This window comes from Drosophila takahashii, chromosome 2L (assembly GCF_030179915.1).
Source record: "Drosophila takahashii strain IR98-3 E-12201 chromosome 2L, DtakHiC1v2, whole genome shotgun sequence".
Taxonomy (NCBI): Eukaryota; Metazoa; Arthropoda; class Insecta; order Diptera; family Drosophilidae; genus Drosophila; species Drosophila takahashii.
Genome location: NC_091678.1, coordinates 8,671,346 through 8,691,124, shown reverse-complemented (window position 1 = coordinate 8,691,124; position 19,779 = coordinate 8,671,346). Strand labels below are relative to the sequence as shown.

The following is a 19,779-nucleotide window of genomic DNA, read 5'->3' as shown; positions in this document are numbered from 1 at the left end:
CCAGGGAATAATATCCTTAGTAAAAGAGCTTTATTTAGAGCCCTAGAGATCTTTAGGCTAGTTTGAACTTATTTATTTAGTTATTATGCTCGTACACTTGTACAAATGTTGTTCTTTTGATTAAATGGAAAAGCTTAAATTTTATTCAAACTATTTAATCCAATAAAAATGTGTCTTTGATGTGTTAAAAGTTATATATTTATGTTTTTTACTTTTTTTTTACTTAATGTTATTAAGAATACGATTTCTTATCTTCAATTTACACATACAACTGTTTGTTTCCTTAAATTTTCACAAGCTGTCATTGTTTTATAGTGATAGTTTTCATAGTTTTTGGGATATTTTAAAAATTTATTATTATTTATATTTTGAATGTAAGATTTATAGATTTATATAGATAAAAAAAAACAACTTAGTTTTGATAATGATAACTAAAGGCCCCAATAAGTATGCAACAATTTTGAAAACCTTTTTGCACCTTTCTCGGTTTTCCTTCTTACTTTTACCTTCTCCGTTTTCCGCTAACAAGACCAACCACCGTCGAGAGCTGTCAAATTGGGTGCTTCTCTGGAACTTGATCTGTCAAAAGGCCAGAGCCAAAAAGGGGAGAAAGCAGCTGGCGTGGCTGCATTTCGTTTCTTTGCCTCAAAGTGACAAGTTTCGAGGCGCCGAAGTTGTTGGAAAAGTTACCAATAAATTGGCAAAGCAGAGGAATTTTCCAAATTTCAAAGCTAAAATGCTATAAAGCCAAAGCCGATACGGCGAAAAGAGATAAATCAAAAAGAGGAAAACCCACTGAGGACACATAGAATCAAAATGAATCGTCTGCTGCTGCAGTGTCTGGTGACCTCCATTCTGGTCTACAAAGGTCAATACATAAGCCCTAATGTAGAGAGAACATTCAGGAGTCTACCCCTTACCAAGTGATAAACAGGATAAGCTAATAACGGTTTCTAAAAATTTGGGCATCCTCGAAATCTGCCAAGAAGAAAAATGTATATGCTGCTGGATTTTGATTATATAAGCTGGCCTCCAGTGCGCAGTCGCCAAAAGAGTCTGGGACCGAGGCATCTGAATCAGACATCTGGACCAGGCAAACGGGGGAAATAGGTCAATGTTTTTGCCCGCATGCGAGGCGGAGCAAAACAAACGCGAATGCGGGAAACCAAAACAGAAGGCTCGATAAGGGGTGGAATACGTATTGTTTGTGGGGTTGCAAATGGGGCTTATTTTCCCCCCACCCTGATGACTAACAGCTGTGTGTTCTTGCAGTGATTTCGGTGCCAACCAGCACGATGAGCACCAGCATCCAGACGACCTCGGAGATTCCGCAGCAGGATGATGATGACGATGACTGGGAGGAGGATGACGACTCCCTGGAATCGGATGACGATGGACGGGTCTACAAGAATCCCCGCAATTCGCCATCCACCGAGTGTCCACGGGATGAGGAGCAGGCTACCCTGCTGGGCCAGAAGTGCTTGAGGAAGTGCTCCTCTGACGAGGATTGCAAGAGCAAGAAGAAGAAGTGCTTGTGCGATGGCGTCTGCGGCAATTCCTGTATTAAACCGGGTGAGTTCTAGTCTTATATTTCATTTATTTACCATTTTTTCAAATAATAATAAGGTAATAGGTGTTGAAAGGATTATTATAATTTAAATTATGCCAATTCATACCTTTCTAATATCATTTCGTATCAGATCGCGAATGCCCGGAGCTGGCACAGCCCAGTTTGGGTCAGGTCACAGTGGCCGGACGCCACTTTGGAGCACGTGCATCCTACGCCTGTCCCCATGGCTACCATGTGGTGGGTCTGCAGAGTCGTCTTTGCCAGGCGGATGGCAATTGGGCCGGAGCTGAGCCAGCCTGCAAGCAGAACAGTGAGTAAAAAAAAATAAAAATAAAAATAAAAATAAAATAAAAAAAATAAATAAAAAAAATAAAAAAATATATAAAATTCCTTTTAGTTTACTGCCTGAAGCCGCCGCAGATCGAGCATGCCCGAAATTCGGCTCTGCCGGAACAGGAAACCTTCGACCTGGACTCCACGGTGCAGTATCATTGTCACACCGGTTATGTGACCAATGGATTCCCCAGGGCCAAGTGCCTGGCCATCGATAACCTGGCCAGTTGGTATGGACCGGATATTCAGTGCGAACGTAGGTGCTTCTGTTCGAGATGGGTATTCCATTATAATAGAACCTTTTTGATGATTTCAGCTAGATCCTGTGGCCAGCCACCGGATCCGGCTTACGGATGGCATGCCGGCGAGTGCTACACGTACGGATGCAAGATCACCTACAATTGCGGAACCGGATACGAGTTGGTGGGCAAACATGAGCGATATTGCCAGTCGGACGGATCCTGGACGCCCAAGGAGCTGCCCACCTGTGTCTGTGAGTATTGCATAGAGACGCCTGTAGAGCTTGTAACCGACCTCTGACCTTTAAAGCGGATAGCGCAAATGTAACCACCACCCAAGCGTCGTTGTCCTAGGCGAGGCGACCCTTTGAGTTTCGTTTCCGACTCCTTGGAGCTGGCAAATGGCACAGATCCCAATACCAATTACCAATTACCGATACCAATATCCGTATCCGAAACTATGTATTAAGTGTACTGTGTACTTTGGTCAGGGCTCGGATTCTCCAGTCGGAGTTCTCCGATCCTGTTAACCACACACATTCTCTCTCTATCTCTGATTTGATCTAGCGTTACAAAACAGATTGTTCGAAAATTTATGCAATACCTTGTTGTTGTTGTTGGCCTATTAATGTTGAATTGAATGAATAAATAAAAGTTACCGCAAATCTTGAGCAAAACAAAAAAGAAAAAGAAGAAATTTAATCAAATCGAAATCAAAGTTGTTTTATTTGGTGGATCGATCGCCAGCGGCTTTCAAAGATTTGTGGTAACTTTTAGCGTACCCTAATCCCCTCTCCATTCACTGCTAATCCATGGCTTCTCCCACTCATCCGCACAGTGGTCACCTCGGTGGTGTGTCCCACTCCGGAGAATCCCAAGAACGGCAAGGCCACCTACACCACGCTGGCCTACAACTCGGTGGTCAGCTACGAGTGCCGCTACGGCTACACCCTCATGGGCGAGAGTTCCAGTCGCTGCGGAGCGGATCGAAAGTGGAGCGGCACATTGCCCACCTGCAAGGGTAAGTGGTTGGGATTCCCTTTGAATGGTTCCTTCTTTCTTAACTTTAGATCAGTAATTTTGGTCAATGTGTATAATGTGTGTGTGTGTTGGCAGAGCGGTAGCTGAGAAAAGCTGTTTCTGCTGGCAACCACTTCTTAAGATAAATTTATTTAAATACCCCCTTTAAATGATAGATAATAATACTAGAATTATAATTATATATGTGCAGTGCACACAAAAAATTCATGTCACCGTAAAATCGATATGTGCATGTAAATTTCTGGTTGTGCAATACGCATATCGTTTTTACATGAAATACTCTTTTGAAGCATATCAACTTTACCTGGCCGCATATGAATCTAAAATTGATATTACATAATGTAAAAGCAATCTACGTTTCATATCGGTTTTTTTTTGGGAGTGGAAAATAAGTTCCATTAAGATAAATTTTAATGTTGTTTTAACGGTAGAGAAATAAAATATTCCATAGAAATTCCATATATTATAAAATGTGTATTTAATGAATTATGTAAAGAATAGTATTATAATAAGGTTATTTTTCGGACTTTTCTATTTTCAATAAAAATAGTAAATATAAGTGTGGTAAAAGTGCAGTTAAATCGCCTATAGAATAATTTTCGTGCTGACTGTACTTATAATATTTCAACCCTTTAACAGAGATCAACTGTGGACATCCCGGCGTGCTGTACAACGGCTGGATCGAGAACATCGAGGCGGGCACTGGACTGGGGGCCAGCATCATTTTCCGCTGCCAGCCGGAGATGATGATCAATGGACTGGGATCGAGTGTCTGCCAGATCGACGGAAGGTGGCGGAACGCCCTGCCCGAGTGCCTGGCGCCCTGTGTGGTGCCCACCATTTCGCAGGGCAATGTCTACCCAATTGAGATTACGACAGATGAGAACGGTACGACGATTGTCCATCCGCCGACGACCACGACACAGTCTCCGATTCAAACGCAAAGCATTGCGATGGGCGGCGTGGAGAAGGTGAAGCATGGAACAGCCCTGGAGGTCAAGTGCGATGAGAACTATGAGTTTCCGGTATCGCTGCTCAGTCCGCCCACGTGCAACAACGGCACCTGGAGCATCATTCCACGCTGTGTGCCCGCCAGGTGCAAGAGCATGCCCAGGCCACCCAAGCACGGCATGGTGATGGCTCCCAAGACGGAGCACGGCATGAAGGCGCGGTTCAAGTGCAAGGACGGCTTCAAGCTGGTCAGTCCCGAGGGCAAGGACGTCACGGATCCGCATGACTATGTGCTCACCTGCTCCTTTGGCAACTGGACCGGGGAGACGCCCAAGTGCGACGAGGTCTTCTGCTCCTTTCCCGGCTACATTCCAAATGGCAAGGTTCTGCTAGTTGGCAACATGGGCCTCTACGACTATCGACCCTATGTGAAGAAGATCGTGAACAACAAGCAGATCATGTACGATTGCGACAAGGGTTATGTCTTGGAGGTACGCCAATGGAAACCTTATAAAGCATCTGATCATTTAGTGTTTTTTTTAGGTTGGTCCTCCGGGTGCCACGTGTGTGGGTGGCAAGTGGCGTCCCCTGGATCTGCCGCAGTGCCTCCTGGGGCAGCATCCTCGTCTCCGTTGGAATCGCCGCAGACGTCGCTCCCTGGAGATCCGCCAGCTGCGATCTATTTATCTCCTGCGAAGGCAGCGGGAGCTTCAGAGGCAACTGGTGGAGAATCAGAAGTATATCAATGCAGGTAGTTAAAAAGGACCTTGATCATAGCCCTTAGTACACCCAAAAAGAAATTTATATGAAACATAGATCGATTTTACAATGTTTAAGATCAATTTTAATTTGATATGGGGCCAGGTAAATTTGACCTGGTTGATAAGGCCTTTTCATGTAAAAGCAAACTGCGTTTTGCATGACCTGAAATGTACATGGTCATATCGATTTTACGGTGACATGATTCTTTGTGTAGGATCTATTTCGTTCCTTACTTGAAAGCGGGTAGCTTAAAACGTCCTTCGTCATAGCCTTAAATACACCAAAAAAATCGATATGGAACGTAGATCCTTTTATACTCGTTACTCGTAGAGTAAAAGGGTATACTAGATTCGTGCAAAAGTATGTAACAGCTAGAAGGAAGCGTTTCCGACCCCATAAAGTATATATATTCTTGATCAGGGTCACTAGCCGAGTCGATCTAGCCATGTCCGTCTGTCCGTCTGTCTGTCTGTCTGTCTGTCTGTCCGTCTGTATGAACGCTGAGATCTCAGAAACTACAAAAGCTTGAAGGTTGAGATTTCCCACACATATTCTTTGGCTTCCTACGCAGAGCAAGTTTATTATAACGCCCACAATCGGCCACTAACGATTTTAAAATGGGTCCTGCGCCCACATCTTTAAAGATTTCCGAGAAGTATAAATGCAATTTTGTTGTGTATATTTATACCTATCGAAATGTAGAAGACATTTTTCAAATCGGACCATTCATTAAAAAGTTATACGCAATCAAAAATTATATATCTATCTCCCTCGCACTCCCTTTAGCTGAGTTACGATTATTAGTCGGGACACCAACCCGACACAGCGTTCGCACTCCCTTTAGCCTGGTCAAGGGTATTTCATGTAAGAACGATCTGGGTTTTGCATGAAATGAAATTTACATGGTCATATCGATGGTGACACGTTTTTTTTGTGTGTAGGATCTATTTCGTTCTTTACTTATGTTATATTTTAAAAACTATACCTTCTAGTTACCAATTCCGACCAGGCACCGGTTCAACGAGTAAAGCGCAATGCCAGTCCCCAATCGAATCCTCAGCCCTATCCCACGGATGGTGATCTGGCCTTCTCCAAGTACTACGAAAAGCTCCGAGAGCGTTATCAGCGGTACGTCCGGAAGATGCTGGGTCGTGATCGGATCTACCAGAAGCTTCACGCGCAGGACGCAGTGGGCAGAGTGGGAAACAACCTCAATGTCCCCTACCACGACGGCGGTCAGGTGTCGATGCGTGGCAAGTCCAACTTTAGGGAGTTTGAGAACGGGAACAATTATCTGGGAGGAGGAGGAGGAGTCGTTGCCCTGCCCAACATCAACCAGGCATCGCGGAATCAGGTGGCTCACTCAAACCGCAGTCCCAAAGAGGAGTTGCTATCCAATGGATCGCCACCGGTGGCATCGCGGAGTTTCCACTTCAATGCCACCAGATCGTACATGGATCAATTGAAATCTCAGATAGTCCGACGGAGGCGCAAGAGGAGCTCCAGCTCCAGCATTGGACAGGCACCACCTCCTTCGGGGGCAACGCTCACGGATGCGGAGGTGGACATCAGCGATGGCGGAGAGGGCGGCGGAAAGGGTGGTGGCGGCGGAAAGCGGCTGCGAGGACCCTGCGAGGATCTCGACTGGGACTCCTTCGCCAATGTGACCACAGTGCGTCCGGGCAAGGTTCCGGGCAGAAATGCCGTGGGCATCATGCTGCATCTGGAGTGCAATGCCGGATTCAAGCTGAACATCAAGGGGGAAAATGCCACGGCACGCTGCATCCGAGGGATCTGGAAGCCGGAGATGCCCAAGTGCGTGTCCGCTCCTTGTTTGGTGCCCGCCGTGGAGCACGGCCAGTACTACAAGGTGGAGCCCCACACGAAGCAGCTGAGCGACAAGCCCTCGCTCACCCCGCTCTCCAGCTACGAGGAGATCCAGTCGAATGAGTTCATCACCCTGGAGTGCGAGGATGGGTTCAATATTCAGGTGGAAAAGCCCTAACTTTTAGAAAATAATTAGTTAATTCTGTATATTCCATCTGGCTGTCCGTCTGTCTGTAAACGCTGAGATCTCGGAAACTATAAAAGCTAGAAAGTTGGGATTACCCACACATATTCTTGGGGTTCCTATGCAGCGCAAGTTTATTTCAGCCGTGGGCCACGTCCCCTCTAGCGCCCACAATCGCCTTAAACGTTTTTAAAAGATGTCTGGCGCCAAAAAATTTAAAGATTTTGGAAAAGTTAAAGTGCCGTTTTAGGGTGTTTATCAATACCTATCGAAATGTAGAAGAAATTGTTCCAATCGGACCATTCGTTAGAAAGTTATGCCCGATCAAAGTTTTATATCTCGGGGCAACCGACTATAGCGTTCTCTATTATTTAGACTTATATAAATGGAAATAGTTTAATGAAATATTTAGAAATATTTTATTTCAGGCTAAACTCAATTCTTTTAAAATATTGTTATTTTAAACCGATTGCTAGATTATTATTTTTCCGCAATTACAATTAATATTCTAGGGTTCGGCTCAGCTGCGTTGTGCCCATGGATCCTGGTCGGTAAACGCCTTCTCCGAGTGCACATCGGTACCATGTACGCTGCCCAATATTCCAGGAGTCATCTACGATGTAAGGATCTATCACTCACCAACGCTACTCAATTAGAAATTCAAGTTATCTTCATTTTTAAGGGAGGCTATCGAGCAGGACTAACGATTGGACATGGAGGCAGTGTAAGCGTACGCTGTGAACTCTCCACAAACGCCAATCCCATAGAGATGTCCTGTCACAAGGGCATCCTCACACCACCCAGTATTCCTTGTGAGTCGGGACTGAGGAAATCACGTGAGGAACTGGAGCATGCCACGCCCACTCCGCATCCCAAGGTGGAGCACAACGAACTGGACAACGATCATGATCATCCTGACAATGGCACCGATGAGCACGACGACATGAAGATGTGCGGACCACCCATGCTTACGGATGGCGCCTTGGTCTACAAGTAAGTTATGGGTTTGGTTTTTGCTAGCCTTGCGGTCTTATTAGGGATCTAATCACCGAAGGAATGCCGAGCATCCAGAGCTTGATGGCGCCTACGAAAGCGGCACGGAGATCTTCTTTAACTGCATCCCAAATGCGGCTGGGGATCGGCAGACGTGGCGCATTATCTGCGACAATGGACTGTGGATAGGACGATCCTACAATTGCGGTGAGTTTTGGGAGTTCTTTCTTAAGTTATATACAAAAACAGCTAAATATTTCATATAATACTTGCTTAGAAAACGGAACGTGTGTGTTCAGGAACAACGAAGCTAATGTGGTTAGTTTTTATAACGACCTGGAGATCCGAGAAGATGTTGTGGACTTTCCCCCAGGAGCCACAATCATATCTAGGTGAGCTGTGAATAAATCCACCTAATAACTTTTTAAATATTAAAGATAATACACTATCTTAGGTGCATGGACATTGGAAAGTTTTCAATGACGGGCAGTCACGAGAGGACCTGCATCCACTCGGAATGGACCAACACCAAGCCCGTGTGCTCTGGCTTGAACCAAGAGAACGACTATGCAAGTGGGTATCCTCCAGCAATCCGAGTAGGATTTACTTATTCTCACCTATCCTGAAATTATCCAGTGGAGAAGGCTCCGACCATCCTGTTCCGACACCAAAACGGACCCATCGCCCAGAGCAACGATGGCAAGCTGATCGTTTATCCCGGGACCACGCTGCACATGGAGTGCCTGTGGATGAGGCGCTTTGGAAATCCCAAGTGGAACGTCAGTCATACGCACAAGTGGGTATCGGGTTGGGTTTGCTATAAGGTTTTTCATCTTTATTTTACTGACTAATTAATTCCAGCAAGGGGTATGTTTCAAATCTATTTTTTCAAGGTTAAATTAAGATATATCGCGTTTTCATTTATAGGTTTAAAGATATTTTTAAGTAATATAGGACCAACTAATTTTTTAACTTATTAGGGTTTTAGTTAAAAACAGATGATTTATGATATATTTGAAATTTTATTATGATACCACACAGAGAAAACAAGAGAGAACGCTATAATCGAGTGCCTCGACTATTAGATACCCGTTACTCAGCTAAACAACTTAATAGAAATATGCCTCCTTTTTTGTTTTTCGAAGCTGGAATTAGCTCCCGTTTTTTACCCAGGGAACTCCACGTGGAGGCCTTCTAAAACTTTCAATTCTGCCTAGCACATCTTCCGTCTCTCTCTAGCGCAGGTGAATGCACTTGTGAAAAACGAATACGAGCAAAAAGAGACAAAATGCGCGCCCTTTTCAAATAATTTAAAATTTGCAATAACATATTGTGAATTAGTGTGACCACAGAAAAAAAGGACAAAAAGTTCAAATTAACCATCTGAATAGATGGCGCTATTGTATATTGAATTGAGCCATCTACCCCAAGATATTGGTACTACTGGCCATGAAAGGCGGAAATGTAGGCGCTAGACAGGTTTAAGCGTTAAATGGGTTTTGCGGGCGTTAGAGTGGGCGTGGCAAACTTTTACTTGGCCAATCGATATGTATTGACGAAACAAATACATATCAGTTACTATTTTCATAATAGCTTCAAAACTGTGGGCGATAGAGAGGGCTAGTGGGCGTTAGAGGGGGCGTGGCACCTTTTTGAAATAAACTTGCGCTGCGTAGGAACTCCCAGAATCTGCATGCAAAATGCCAATCTTCTAGCTTTTATAGTTTCCGAGATCTCAGCGTTCATACGGACAGACGGACAGACAGACAGACAGACAGACGGACAGACGGACAGACGGACATGGCTAGATCGACTCGGCTAGTGATCCTGATCAAGAATATATATACTTTATGGGGTCGGAAACGCTTCCTTCTACCTGTTACATACTTTTGCACGAATACAATATACCCTTTTACTCTACGAGTAACGGGTATAATTATTAAAAGTTTTAGGCGCAAAATAAAGGGGTTAAACATAAAAAAAATTTTTTTTTTTTTGCATTATTAAAACGTTTTCATTTTTATTTTTAAAACGTTTTTATATGAAAACGGCACCTAAAACGCTGCATAACTTTCTCTGTGTAGGAAAGATATTTATTAACAGCACATGATCTAAAGAATTCGTTGGATATGGTTTAGAAAAAACACCTTTAGGATATCCCACTCTTTATGAACAAACCCATCTAACGAAATCCCGTGCCTTGCAGGAACTACACGGAGGGCTGGGTGACCGAGGCGGACGAGGGTCGCGACTCGACGCTGGAGTACCGCCTGAGCATCGTGGACGCGGCGAGTGACGACTCCGGGTTCTACTCCTGCATGACGCCCGCCCGCCACGAGCACGCCGTGGAGGTGGTGGTGCGCGCGATCAACTGCCCGGAGATTCCGATGCGGCGTGGCCTGATCGTGAACACCAACGATACTAAGCTGAGCACGCGGGCGTTGCTGTCCTGCGCGAATGGGAACTCCTTGATTGGCGCCTCGGAGCTCTTCTGCCTGCCGAGTGGCAACTGGAGCGCACCGCTGCCGGTTTGCGAGAGCGTCGAGTGCGGCGACATACCGCTGGGCGTGGGCAGCAATGCCAGCTCGCCGCGGGTCTCTGTGCTGTCGCGCGAGGTGGGCGGTCGAGCGGCCTTCTCGTGCGCCTCTGGCTACGGGCTCCGCGGTCCGTCGGAGGCAATCTGCAACCCGACGGGCGAGTGGAGCGCCCCAATTCCGAGCTGTGTGGAGGTTCAATGCCTAAATCCGGGAGCCCCGCAGAACGGTTATGCTCAAGGGCCAGCTCCTTATCGGGCTGGCGATGTAATCCAGTTCAATTGCAACCCGGAGTACATGATGCAGGGCCAGCCGATCATCGCCTGCCAGGACAATGGGCGCTGGTCGGGGGGCCTGCCGAAATGCGTTCAGGCCTGCTCCTATCCGGGCACCGTCATCAGCGGCCGGATGTCCTCCGTCAAGTTCTACTACGCCATCGGCGAGAGCATCACCTTCACCTGCGATGCCGGATTGGATCTGCGCGGCTCCAAGGTTCTCAAGTGCCTCAAGAACGGCAAGTGGTCCAGCGCCATCCCGACGTGCGTGACCAACGACGGTCCGGCCGGAGGAGGCGGGGGATCCGGATCCGTTGGCTCCAACAAGCACCTGGCCACCACCATGGGCTAGGGCGGATCGGGTCGAAACCTCGAAACATCGATCGACCGCAAGGATATGCGTTGCACCAGAGTGATACTAATACATATTACCTACTAACTAATGCACATTCCAGGCGCACAGTCACGCGTTTACTAACTAATAACGACATTCTTGCGATTCAATTGTAACTGTAACGTAACTGTAGCCCTGTACTGTATCGCAAGGCCATCATTTTACTATTAATAAATGTTCGTCGAATAAAAAATAACCTAAGAGGTTTTTTACTCAAAATTTGGGTTCCTCATTTGCAATGTGCTCATTTCATGAATGCCATCATTGGAGCATTGGCAACTAGAGCATTTTACAATTGGAACATTTTAATATTGGGGCATTTTATAATTGGAGCATTTAGAACATTTTTTTAGAACATATTCCAATATGGTCAAAGGGGCCTTAGAACATATTACAATATGGTCAAAGGGGCCTTAGAACATATTACAATATGGTCAAAGGGGCCTTAGAACATATTACAATTTGGTCAAAGGGGCCTTAGAACATATTACAATATGGTCAAAGGGGCCTTAGAACATATTACAATATGGTCAAAGGGCGCCTTAGAACATATTACAATATGGTCAAAGGGCGCCTTAGAACATATTACAATATGGTCAAAGGGGCCCTAGAACATATTACAATATGGTCAAAGGGACCCTAGAACATATTACAATATGGTCAAAGGGGCCCTAGAACATATTACAATATGGTCAAAGGGGCCTTAGAACATATTACAATATGGTCAAAGGGCGCCTTAGAACATATTACAATATGGTCAAAGGGGCCTTAGAACATATTACAATATGGTCAAAGGGGCCTTAGAAGATATTACAATATGGTCAAAGGGGCCTTAGAACATATTACAATATGGTCAAAGGGCGCCTTAGAACATATTACAATATGGTCAAAGGGGCCTTAGAACATATTACAATATGGTCAAAGGGCGCCTTAGAACATATTACAATATGGTCAAAGGGGCCTTAGAACATATTACAATATGGTCAAAGGGCGCCTTAGAACATATTACAATATGGTCAAAGGGGCCTTAGAACATATTACAATATGGTCAAAGGGGCCTTAGAAGATATTACAATATGGTCAAAGGGGCCTTAGAACATATTACAATATGGTCAAAGGGCGCCTTAGAACATATTACAATATGGTCAAAGGGGCCTTAGAACATATTACAATATGGTCAAAGGGGCCTTAGAAGATATTACAATATGGTCAAAGGGGCCTTAGAACATATTACAATATGGTCAAAGGGCGCCTTAGAACATATTACAATATGGTCAAAGGGGCCTTAGAACATATTACAATATGGTCAAAGGGGCCTTAGAACATATTACAATATGGTCAAAGGGGCCTTAGAACATATTACAATATGGTCAAAGGGGGCCTTAGAACATATTACAATATGGTCAAAGGGGCCTTAGAACATATTACAATATGGTCAAAAGGGGCCTTAGAACATATTACAATATGGTCAAAGGGGCCTTAGAACATATTACAATATGGTCAAAGGGGCCTTAGAACATATTACAATATGGTCAAAGGGCGCCTTAGAACATATTACAATATGGTCAAAGGGCGCCTTAGAACATATTACAATATGGTCAAAGGGGCCTTAGAACATATTACAATATGGTCAAAGGGCGCCTTAGAACATATTACAATATGGTCAAAGGGGCCTTAGAACATATTACAATATGGTCAAAGGGGCCTTAGAACATATTACAATATGGTCAAAGGGGCCTTAGAACATATTACAATATGGTCAAAGGGGCCTTAGAACATATTACAATATGGTCAAAGGGGCCTTAGAACATATTACAATATGGTCAAAGGGCGCCTTAGAACATATTACAATATGGTCAAAGGGGCCTTAGAACATATTACAATATGGTCAAAGGGCGCCTTAGAACATATTACAATATGGTCAAAGGGGCCTTAGAACATATTACAATATGGTCAAAGGGGCCTTAGAACATATTACAATATGGTCAAAGGGGCCTTAGAACATATTACAATATGGTCAAAGGGGCCTTAGAACATATTACAATATGGTCAAAGGGGCCTTAGAACATATTACAATATGGTCAAAGGGGCCTTAGAACATATTACAATATGGTCAAAGGGGCCTTAGAACATATTACAATATGGTCAAACGGGCCTTAGAACATATTACAATATGGTCAAAGGGGCCTTAGAACATATTACAATATGGTCAAAGGGCGCCTTAGAACATATTACAATATGGTCAAAGGGGCCTTAGAACATATTACAATATGGTCAAAGGGGCCTTAGAACATATTACAATATGGTCAAAGGGGCCTTAGAACGTATTACAATATGGTCAAAGGGCGCCTTAGAACATATTACAATATGGTCAAAGGGCGCCTTAGAACATATTACAATATGGTCAAAGGGGCCTTAGAACATATTACAATATGGTCAAAGGGGCCTTAGAACATATTACAATATGGTCAAAGGGGCCTTAGAACATATTACAATATGGTCAAAGGGGCCTTAGAACATATTACAATATGGTCAAAGGGCGCCTTAGAACATATTACAATATGGTCAAAGGGCGCCTTAGAACATATTACAATATGGTCAAAGGGGCCTTAGAACATATTACAATATGGTCAAAGGGGCCTTAGAACATATTACAATATGGTCAAAGGGGCCTTAGAACATATTACAATATGGTCAAAGGGGCCTTAGAACATATTACAATATGGTCAAAGGGCGCCTTAGAACATATTACAATATGGTCAAAGGGGCCTTAGAACATATTACAATATGGTCAAAGGGCGCCTTAGAACATATTACAATATGGTCAAAGGGCGCCTTAGAACATATTACAATATGGTCAAAGGGCGCCTTAGAACATATTACAATATGGTCAAAGGGGCCTTAGAACATATTACAATATGGTCAAAGGGGCCTTAGAACATATTACAATATGGTCAAAGGGGCCTTAGAACATATTACAATATGGTCAAAGGGCGCCTTAGAACATATTACAATATGGTCAAAGGGGCCTTAGAACATATTACAATATGGTCAAAGGGGCCTTAGAACATATTACAATATGGTCAAAGGGGCCTTAGAACATATTACAATATGGTCAAAGGGGCCTTAGAACATATTACAATATGGTCAAAGGGGCCTCAGAACATATTACAATATGGTCAAAGGGGCCTTAGAACATATTACAATATGGTCAAAGGGGCCTTAGAAAATATTACAATATGGTCAAAGGAGCCTTAGAACATATTACAATATGGTCAAAGGGCGCCTTAGAACATATTACAATATGGTCAAAGGGGCCTTAGAACATATTACAATATGGTCAAAGGGGCCTTAGAACATATTACAATATGGTCAAAGGGGCCTTAGAACATATTACAATATGGTCAAAGGGGCCTTAGAACATATTACAATATGGTCAAAGGGGCCTTAGAACATATTACAATATGGTCAAAGGGGCCTTAGAACATATTACAATATGGTCAAAGGGGCCTTAGAACATATTACAATATGGTCAAAGGGCGCCTTAGAACATTTTACAATATGGTCAAAGGGGCCTTAGAACATATTACAATATGGTCAAAGGGGCCTTAGAAAATATTACAATATGGTCAAAGGGGCCTTAGAACATATTACAATATGGTCAAAGGGGCCTTAGAACATATTACAATATGGTCAAAGGGGCCCTAGAACATATTACAATATGGTCAAAGGGGCCTTAGAACATATTACAATATGGTCAAAGGGGCCTTAGAACATATTACAATATGGTCAAAGGGGCCTTAGAACATATTACAATATGGTCAAAGGGCGCCTTAGAACATATTACAATATGGTCAAAGGGGCCTTAGAACATATTACAATATGGTCAAAGGGCGCCTTAGAACATATTACAATATGGTCAAACGGTCCTTTGAACATATTACAATATGGTCAAAGGGGCCTTAGAACATATTACAATATGGTCAAAGGGGCCTTAGAACATATTACAATATGGTCAAAGGGGCCTTAGAACATATTACAATATGGTCAAAGGGCGCCTTAGAACATATTACAATATGGTCAAAGGGGCCTTAGAATATATTACAATATGGTCAAAGGGGCCTTAGAACATATTACAATATGGTCAAAGGGGCCTTAGAACATATTACAATATGGTCAAAGGGCGCCTTAGAACATATTACAATATGGTCAAAGGGGCCTTAGAACATATTACAATATGGTCAAAGGGCGCCTTAGAACATATTACAATATGGTCAAAGGGGCCTTAGAACATATTACAATATGGTCAAAGGGGCCTTAGAATATATTACAATATGGTCAAAGGGGCCTTAGAACATATTACAATATGGTCAAAGGGGCCTTAGAACATATTACAATATGGTCAAAGGGGCCTTAGAACATATTACAATATGGTCAAAGGGCGCCTTAGAACATATTACAATATGGTCAAAGGGCGCCTTAGAACATATTACAATATGGTCAAAGGGGCCTTAGAACATATTACAATATGGTCAAAGGGCGCCTTAGAACATATTACAATATGGTCAAACGGTCCTTTGAACATATTACAATATGGTCAAAGGGGCCTTAGAACATATTACAATATGGTCAAAGGGGCCTTAGAACATATTACAATATGGTCAAAGGGCGCCTTAGAACATATTACAATATGGTCAAAGGGGCCTTAGAACATATTACAATATGGTCAAAGGGGCCTTAGAACATATTACAATATGGTCAAAGGGGCCTTAGAACATATTACAATATGGTCAAAGGGGCCTTAGAACATATTACAATATGGTCAAAGGGGCCTTAGAACATATTACAATAAGGTCAAAGGGGCCTTAGAACATATTACAATATGGTCAAAGGGGCCTTAGAACATATTACAATATGGTCAAAGGGGCCTTAGAACATATTACAATATGGTCAAAGGGGCCTTAGAAAATATTACAATATGGTCAAAGGGGCCTTAGAACATATTACAATATGGTCAAAGGGCGCCTTAGAACATATTACAATATGGTCAAAGGGGCCTTAGAACATATTACAATATGGTCAAAGGGGCCTTAGAACATATTACAATATGGTCAAAGGGGCCTTAGAACATATTACAATATGGTCAAAGGGGCCTTAGAACATATTACAATATGGTCAAAGGGGCCTTAGAACATATTACAATATGGTCAAAGGGGCCTTAGAACATATTAAAATATGGTCAAAGGGGCCTTAGAACATATTACAATATGGTCAAAGGGCGCCTTAGAACATATTACAATATGGTCAAAGGGGCCTTAGAACATATTACAATATGGTCAAAGGGGCCTTAGAACATATTACAATATGGTCAAAGGGGCCTTAAAACATATTACAATATGGTCAAAGGGGCCTTAGAACATATTACAATATGGTCAAAGGGGCCTTAGAACATATTACAATATGGTCAAAGGGGCCTTAGAACATATTACAATATGGTCAAAGGGGCCTTAGAACATATTACAATATGGTCAAAGGGGCCTTAGAACATATTACAATATGGTCAAAGGGCGCCTTAGAACATTTTACAATATGGTCAAAGGGGCCTTAGAACATATTACAATATGGTCAAAGGGGCCTTAGAAAATATTACAATATGGTCAAAGGGGCCTTAGAACATATTACAATATGGTCAAAGGGGCCTTAGAACATATTACAATATGGTCAAAGGGGCCCTAGAACATATTACAATATGGTCAAAGGGGCCTTAGAACATATTACAATATGGTCAAAGGGGCCTTAGAACATATTACAATATGGTCAAAGGGGCCTTAGAACATATTACAATATGGTCAAAGGGCGCCTTAGAACATATTACAATATGGTCAAAGGCGCCTTAGAACATATTACAATATGGTCAAAGGGCGCCTTAGAACATATTACAATATGGTCAAACGGTCCTTTGAACATATTACAATATGGTCAAAGGGGCCTTAGAACATATTACAATATGGTCAAAGGGGCCTTAGAACATATTACAATATGGTCAAAGGGGCCTTAGAACATATTACAATATGGTCAAAGGGCGCCTTAGAACATATTACAATATGGTCAAAGGGGCCTTAGAATATATTACAATATGGTCAAAGGGGCCTTAGAACATATTACAATATGGTCAAAGGGGCCTTAGAACATATTACAATATGGTCAAAGGGCGCCTTAGAACATATTACAATATGGTCAAAGGGGCCTTAGAACATATTACAATATGGTCAAAGGGCGCCTTAGAACATATTACAATATGGTCAAAGGGGCCTTAGAACATATTACAATATGGTCAAAGGGGCCTTAGAACATATTACAATATGGTCAAAGGGGCCTTAGAATATATTACAATATGGTCAAAGGGGCCTTAGAACATATTACAATATGGTCAAAGGGGCCTTAGAACATATTACAATATGGTCAAAGGGGCCTTAGAACATATTACAATATGGTCAAAGGGCGCCTTAGAACATATTACAATATGGTCAAAGGGCGCCTTAGAACATATTACAATATGGTCAAAGGGGCCTTAGAACATATTACAATATGGTCAAAGGGCGCCTTAGAACATATTACAATATGGTCAAACGGTCCTTTGAACATATTACAATATGGTCAAAGGGGCCTTAGAACATATTACAATATGGTCAAAGGGGCCTTAGAACATATTACAATATGGTCAAAGGGCGCCTTAGAACATATTACAATATGGTCAAAGGGGCCTTAGAACATATTACAATATGGTCAAAGGGGCCTTAGAACATATTACAATATGGTCAAAGGGGCCTTAGAACATATTACAATATGGTCAAAGGGGCCTTAGAACATATTACAATATGGTCAAAGGGGCCTTAGAACATATTACAATAAGGTCAAAGGGGCCTTAGAACATATTACAATATGGTCAAAGGGGCCTTAGAACATATTACAATATGGTCAAAGGGGCCTTAGAACATATTACAATATGGTCAAAGGGGCCTTAGAAAATATTACAATATGGTCAAAGGGGCCTTAGAACATATTACAATATGGTCAAAGGGCGCCTTAGAACATATTACAATATGGTCAAAGGGGCCTTAGAACATATTACAATATGGTCAAAGGGGCCTTAGAACATATTACAATATGGTCAAAGGGGCCTTAGAACATATTACAATATGGTCAAAGGGGCCTTAGAACATATTACAATATGGTCAAAGGGGCCTTAGAACATATTACAATATGGTCAAAGGGCGCCTTAGAACATTTTACAATATGGTCAAAGGGGCCTTAGAACATATTACAATATGGTCAAAGGGGCCTTAGAACATATTACAATATGGTCAAAGGGGCCTTAGAACATATTACAATATGGTCAAAGGGGCCTTAGAACATATTACAATATGGTCAAAGGGGGCGCCTTAGAACATATTACAATATGGTCAAAGGGGCCTTAGAACATATTACAATATGGTCAAAGGGGCCTTAGAACATATTACAATATGGTCAAAGGGGCCTTAGAACATATTACAATATGGTCAAAGGGGCCTTAGAACATATTACAATATGGTCAAAGGGGCCTTAGAACATATTACAATATGGTCAAAGGGGGCCTTAGAACATATTACAATATGGTCAAAGGGGCCTTAGAACATATTACAATATGGTCAAAGGGGCCTTAGAACATATTACAATATGGTCAAAGGGGCCTTAGAACATATTACAATATGGTCAAAGGGGCCTTAGAACATATTACAATATGGTCAAAGGGGCCTTAGAACATATTACAATATGGTCAAAGGGGGCCTTAGAACATATTACAATATGGTCAAAGGGGCCTTAGAACATATTACAATATGGTCAAAGGGGCCTTAGAACATATTACAATATGGTCAAAGGGGCCTTAGAACATATTACAATATGGTCAAAGGGGCCTTAGAACATATTACAATATGGTCAAAGGGGCCTTAGAACATATTACAATATGGTCAAAGGGGCCTTAGAACATATTACAATATGGTCAAAGGGGCCTTAGAACATATTACAATATGGTCAAAGGGGCCTTAGAACATATTACAATATGGTCAAAGGGGCCTTAGAAAATATTACAATATGGTCAAAGGGGCCTTAGAACATATTACAATATGGTCAAAGGGCGCCTTAGAACATATTACAATATGGTCAAAGGGGCCTTAGAACATATTACAATATGGTCAAAGGGGCCTTAGAACATATTACAATATGGTCAAAGGGGCCTTAGAACATATTACAATATGGTCAAAGGGCGCCTTAGAACATATTACAATATGGTCAAAGGGGCCTTAGAACATATTACAATATGGTCAAAGGGCGCCTTAGAACATATTACAATATGGTCAAAGGGGCCTTAGAACATATTACAATATGGTCAAAGGGGCCTTAGAACATATTACAATATGGTCAAAGGGCGCCTTAGAACATATTACAATATGGTCAAAGGGGCCCTAGAACATATTACAATATGGTCAAAGGGGCCTTAGAACATATTACAATATGGTCAAAGGGGCCTTAGAAAATATTACAATATGGTCAAAGGGGCCTTAGAACATATTACAATATGGTCAAAGGGGCCTTAGAACATATTACAATATGGTCAAAGGGGCCCTAGAACATATT

At 42.4% G+C, this 19,779-nt stretch overlaps 1 protein-coding gene across 2 annotated transcripts; it reads left to right on the top strand.

The window, feature by feature from the left end:
* Window positions 1–637: 637 nt before the first annotated feature.
* Window positions 638–11,299, top strand: Hasp (Hig-anchoring scaffold protein). 2 transcript variants are annotated; one of them, XM_017138799.3, is made up of 16 exons: window positions 638–868; window positions 1,273–1,572; window positions 1,701–1,880; window positions 1,968–2,159; window positions 2,220–2,396; window positions 2,981–3,163; window positions 3,823–4,625; window positions 4,678–4,885; window positions 5,889–6,886; window positions 7,420–7,527; window positions 7,590–7,900; window positions 7,962–8,107; window positions 8,178–8,292; window positions 8,355–8,473; window positions 8,537–8,696; window positions 10,107–11,299. In XM_017138799.3, exons 1-16 carry the CDS (start codon window positions 817–819, stop codon window positions 11,059–11,061), a joined length of 5,007 nt encoding a protein of 1,668 aa, XP_016994288.2. In that variant the 5' UTR covers window positions 638–816; the 3' UTR covers window positions 11,062–11,299. The 2 variants fall into 2 exon arrangements, with proteins under 2 accessions (XP_016994288.2, XP_016994289.1); XM_017138800.3 differs by lacking the exons at window positions 2,981–3,163; window positions 3,823–4,625; window positions 4,678–4,885; ... (6 more) ...; window positions 8,537–8,696; window positions 10,107–11,299 and adding an exon at window positions 2,453–2,862.
* Window positions 11,300–19,779: the final 8,480 nt, after the last annotated feature.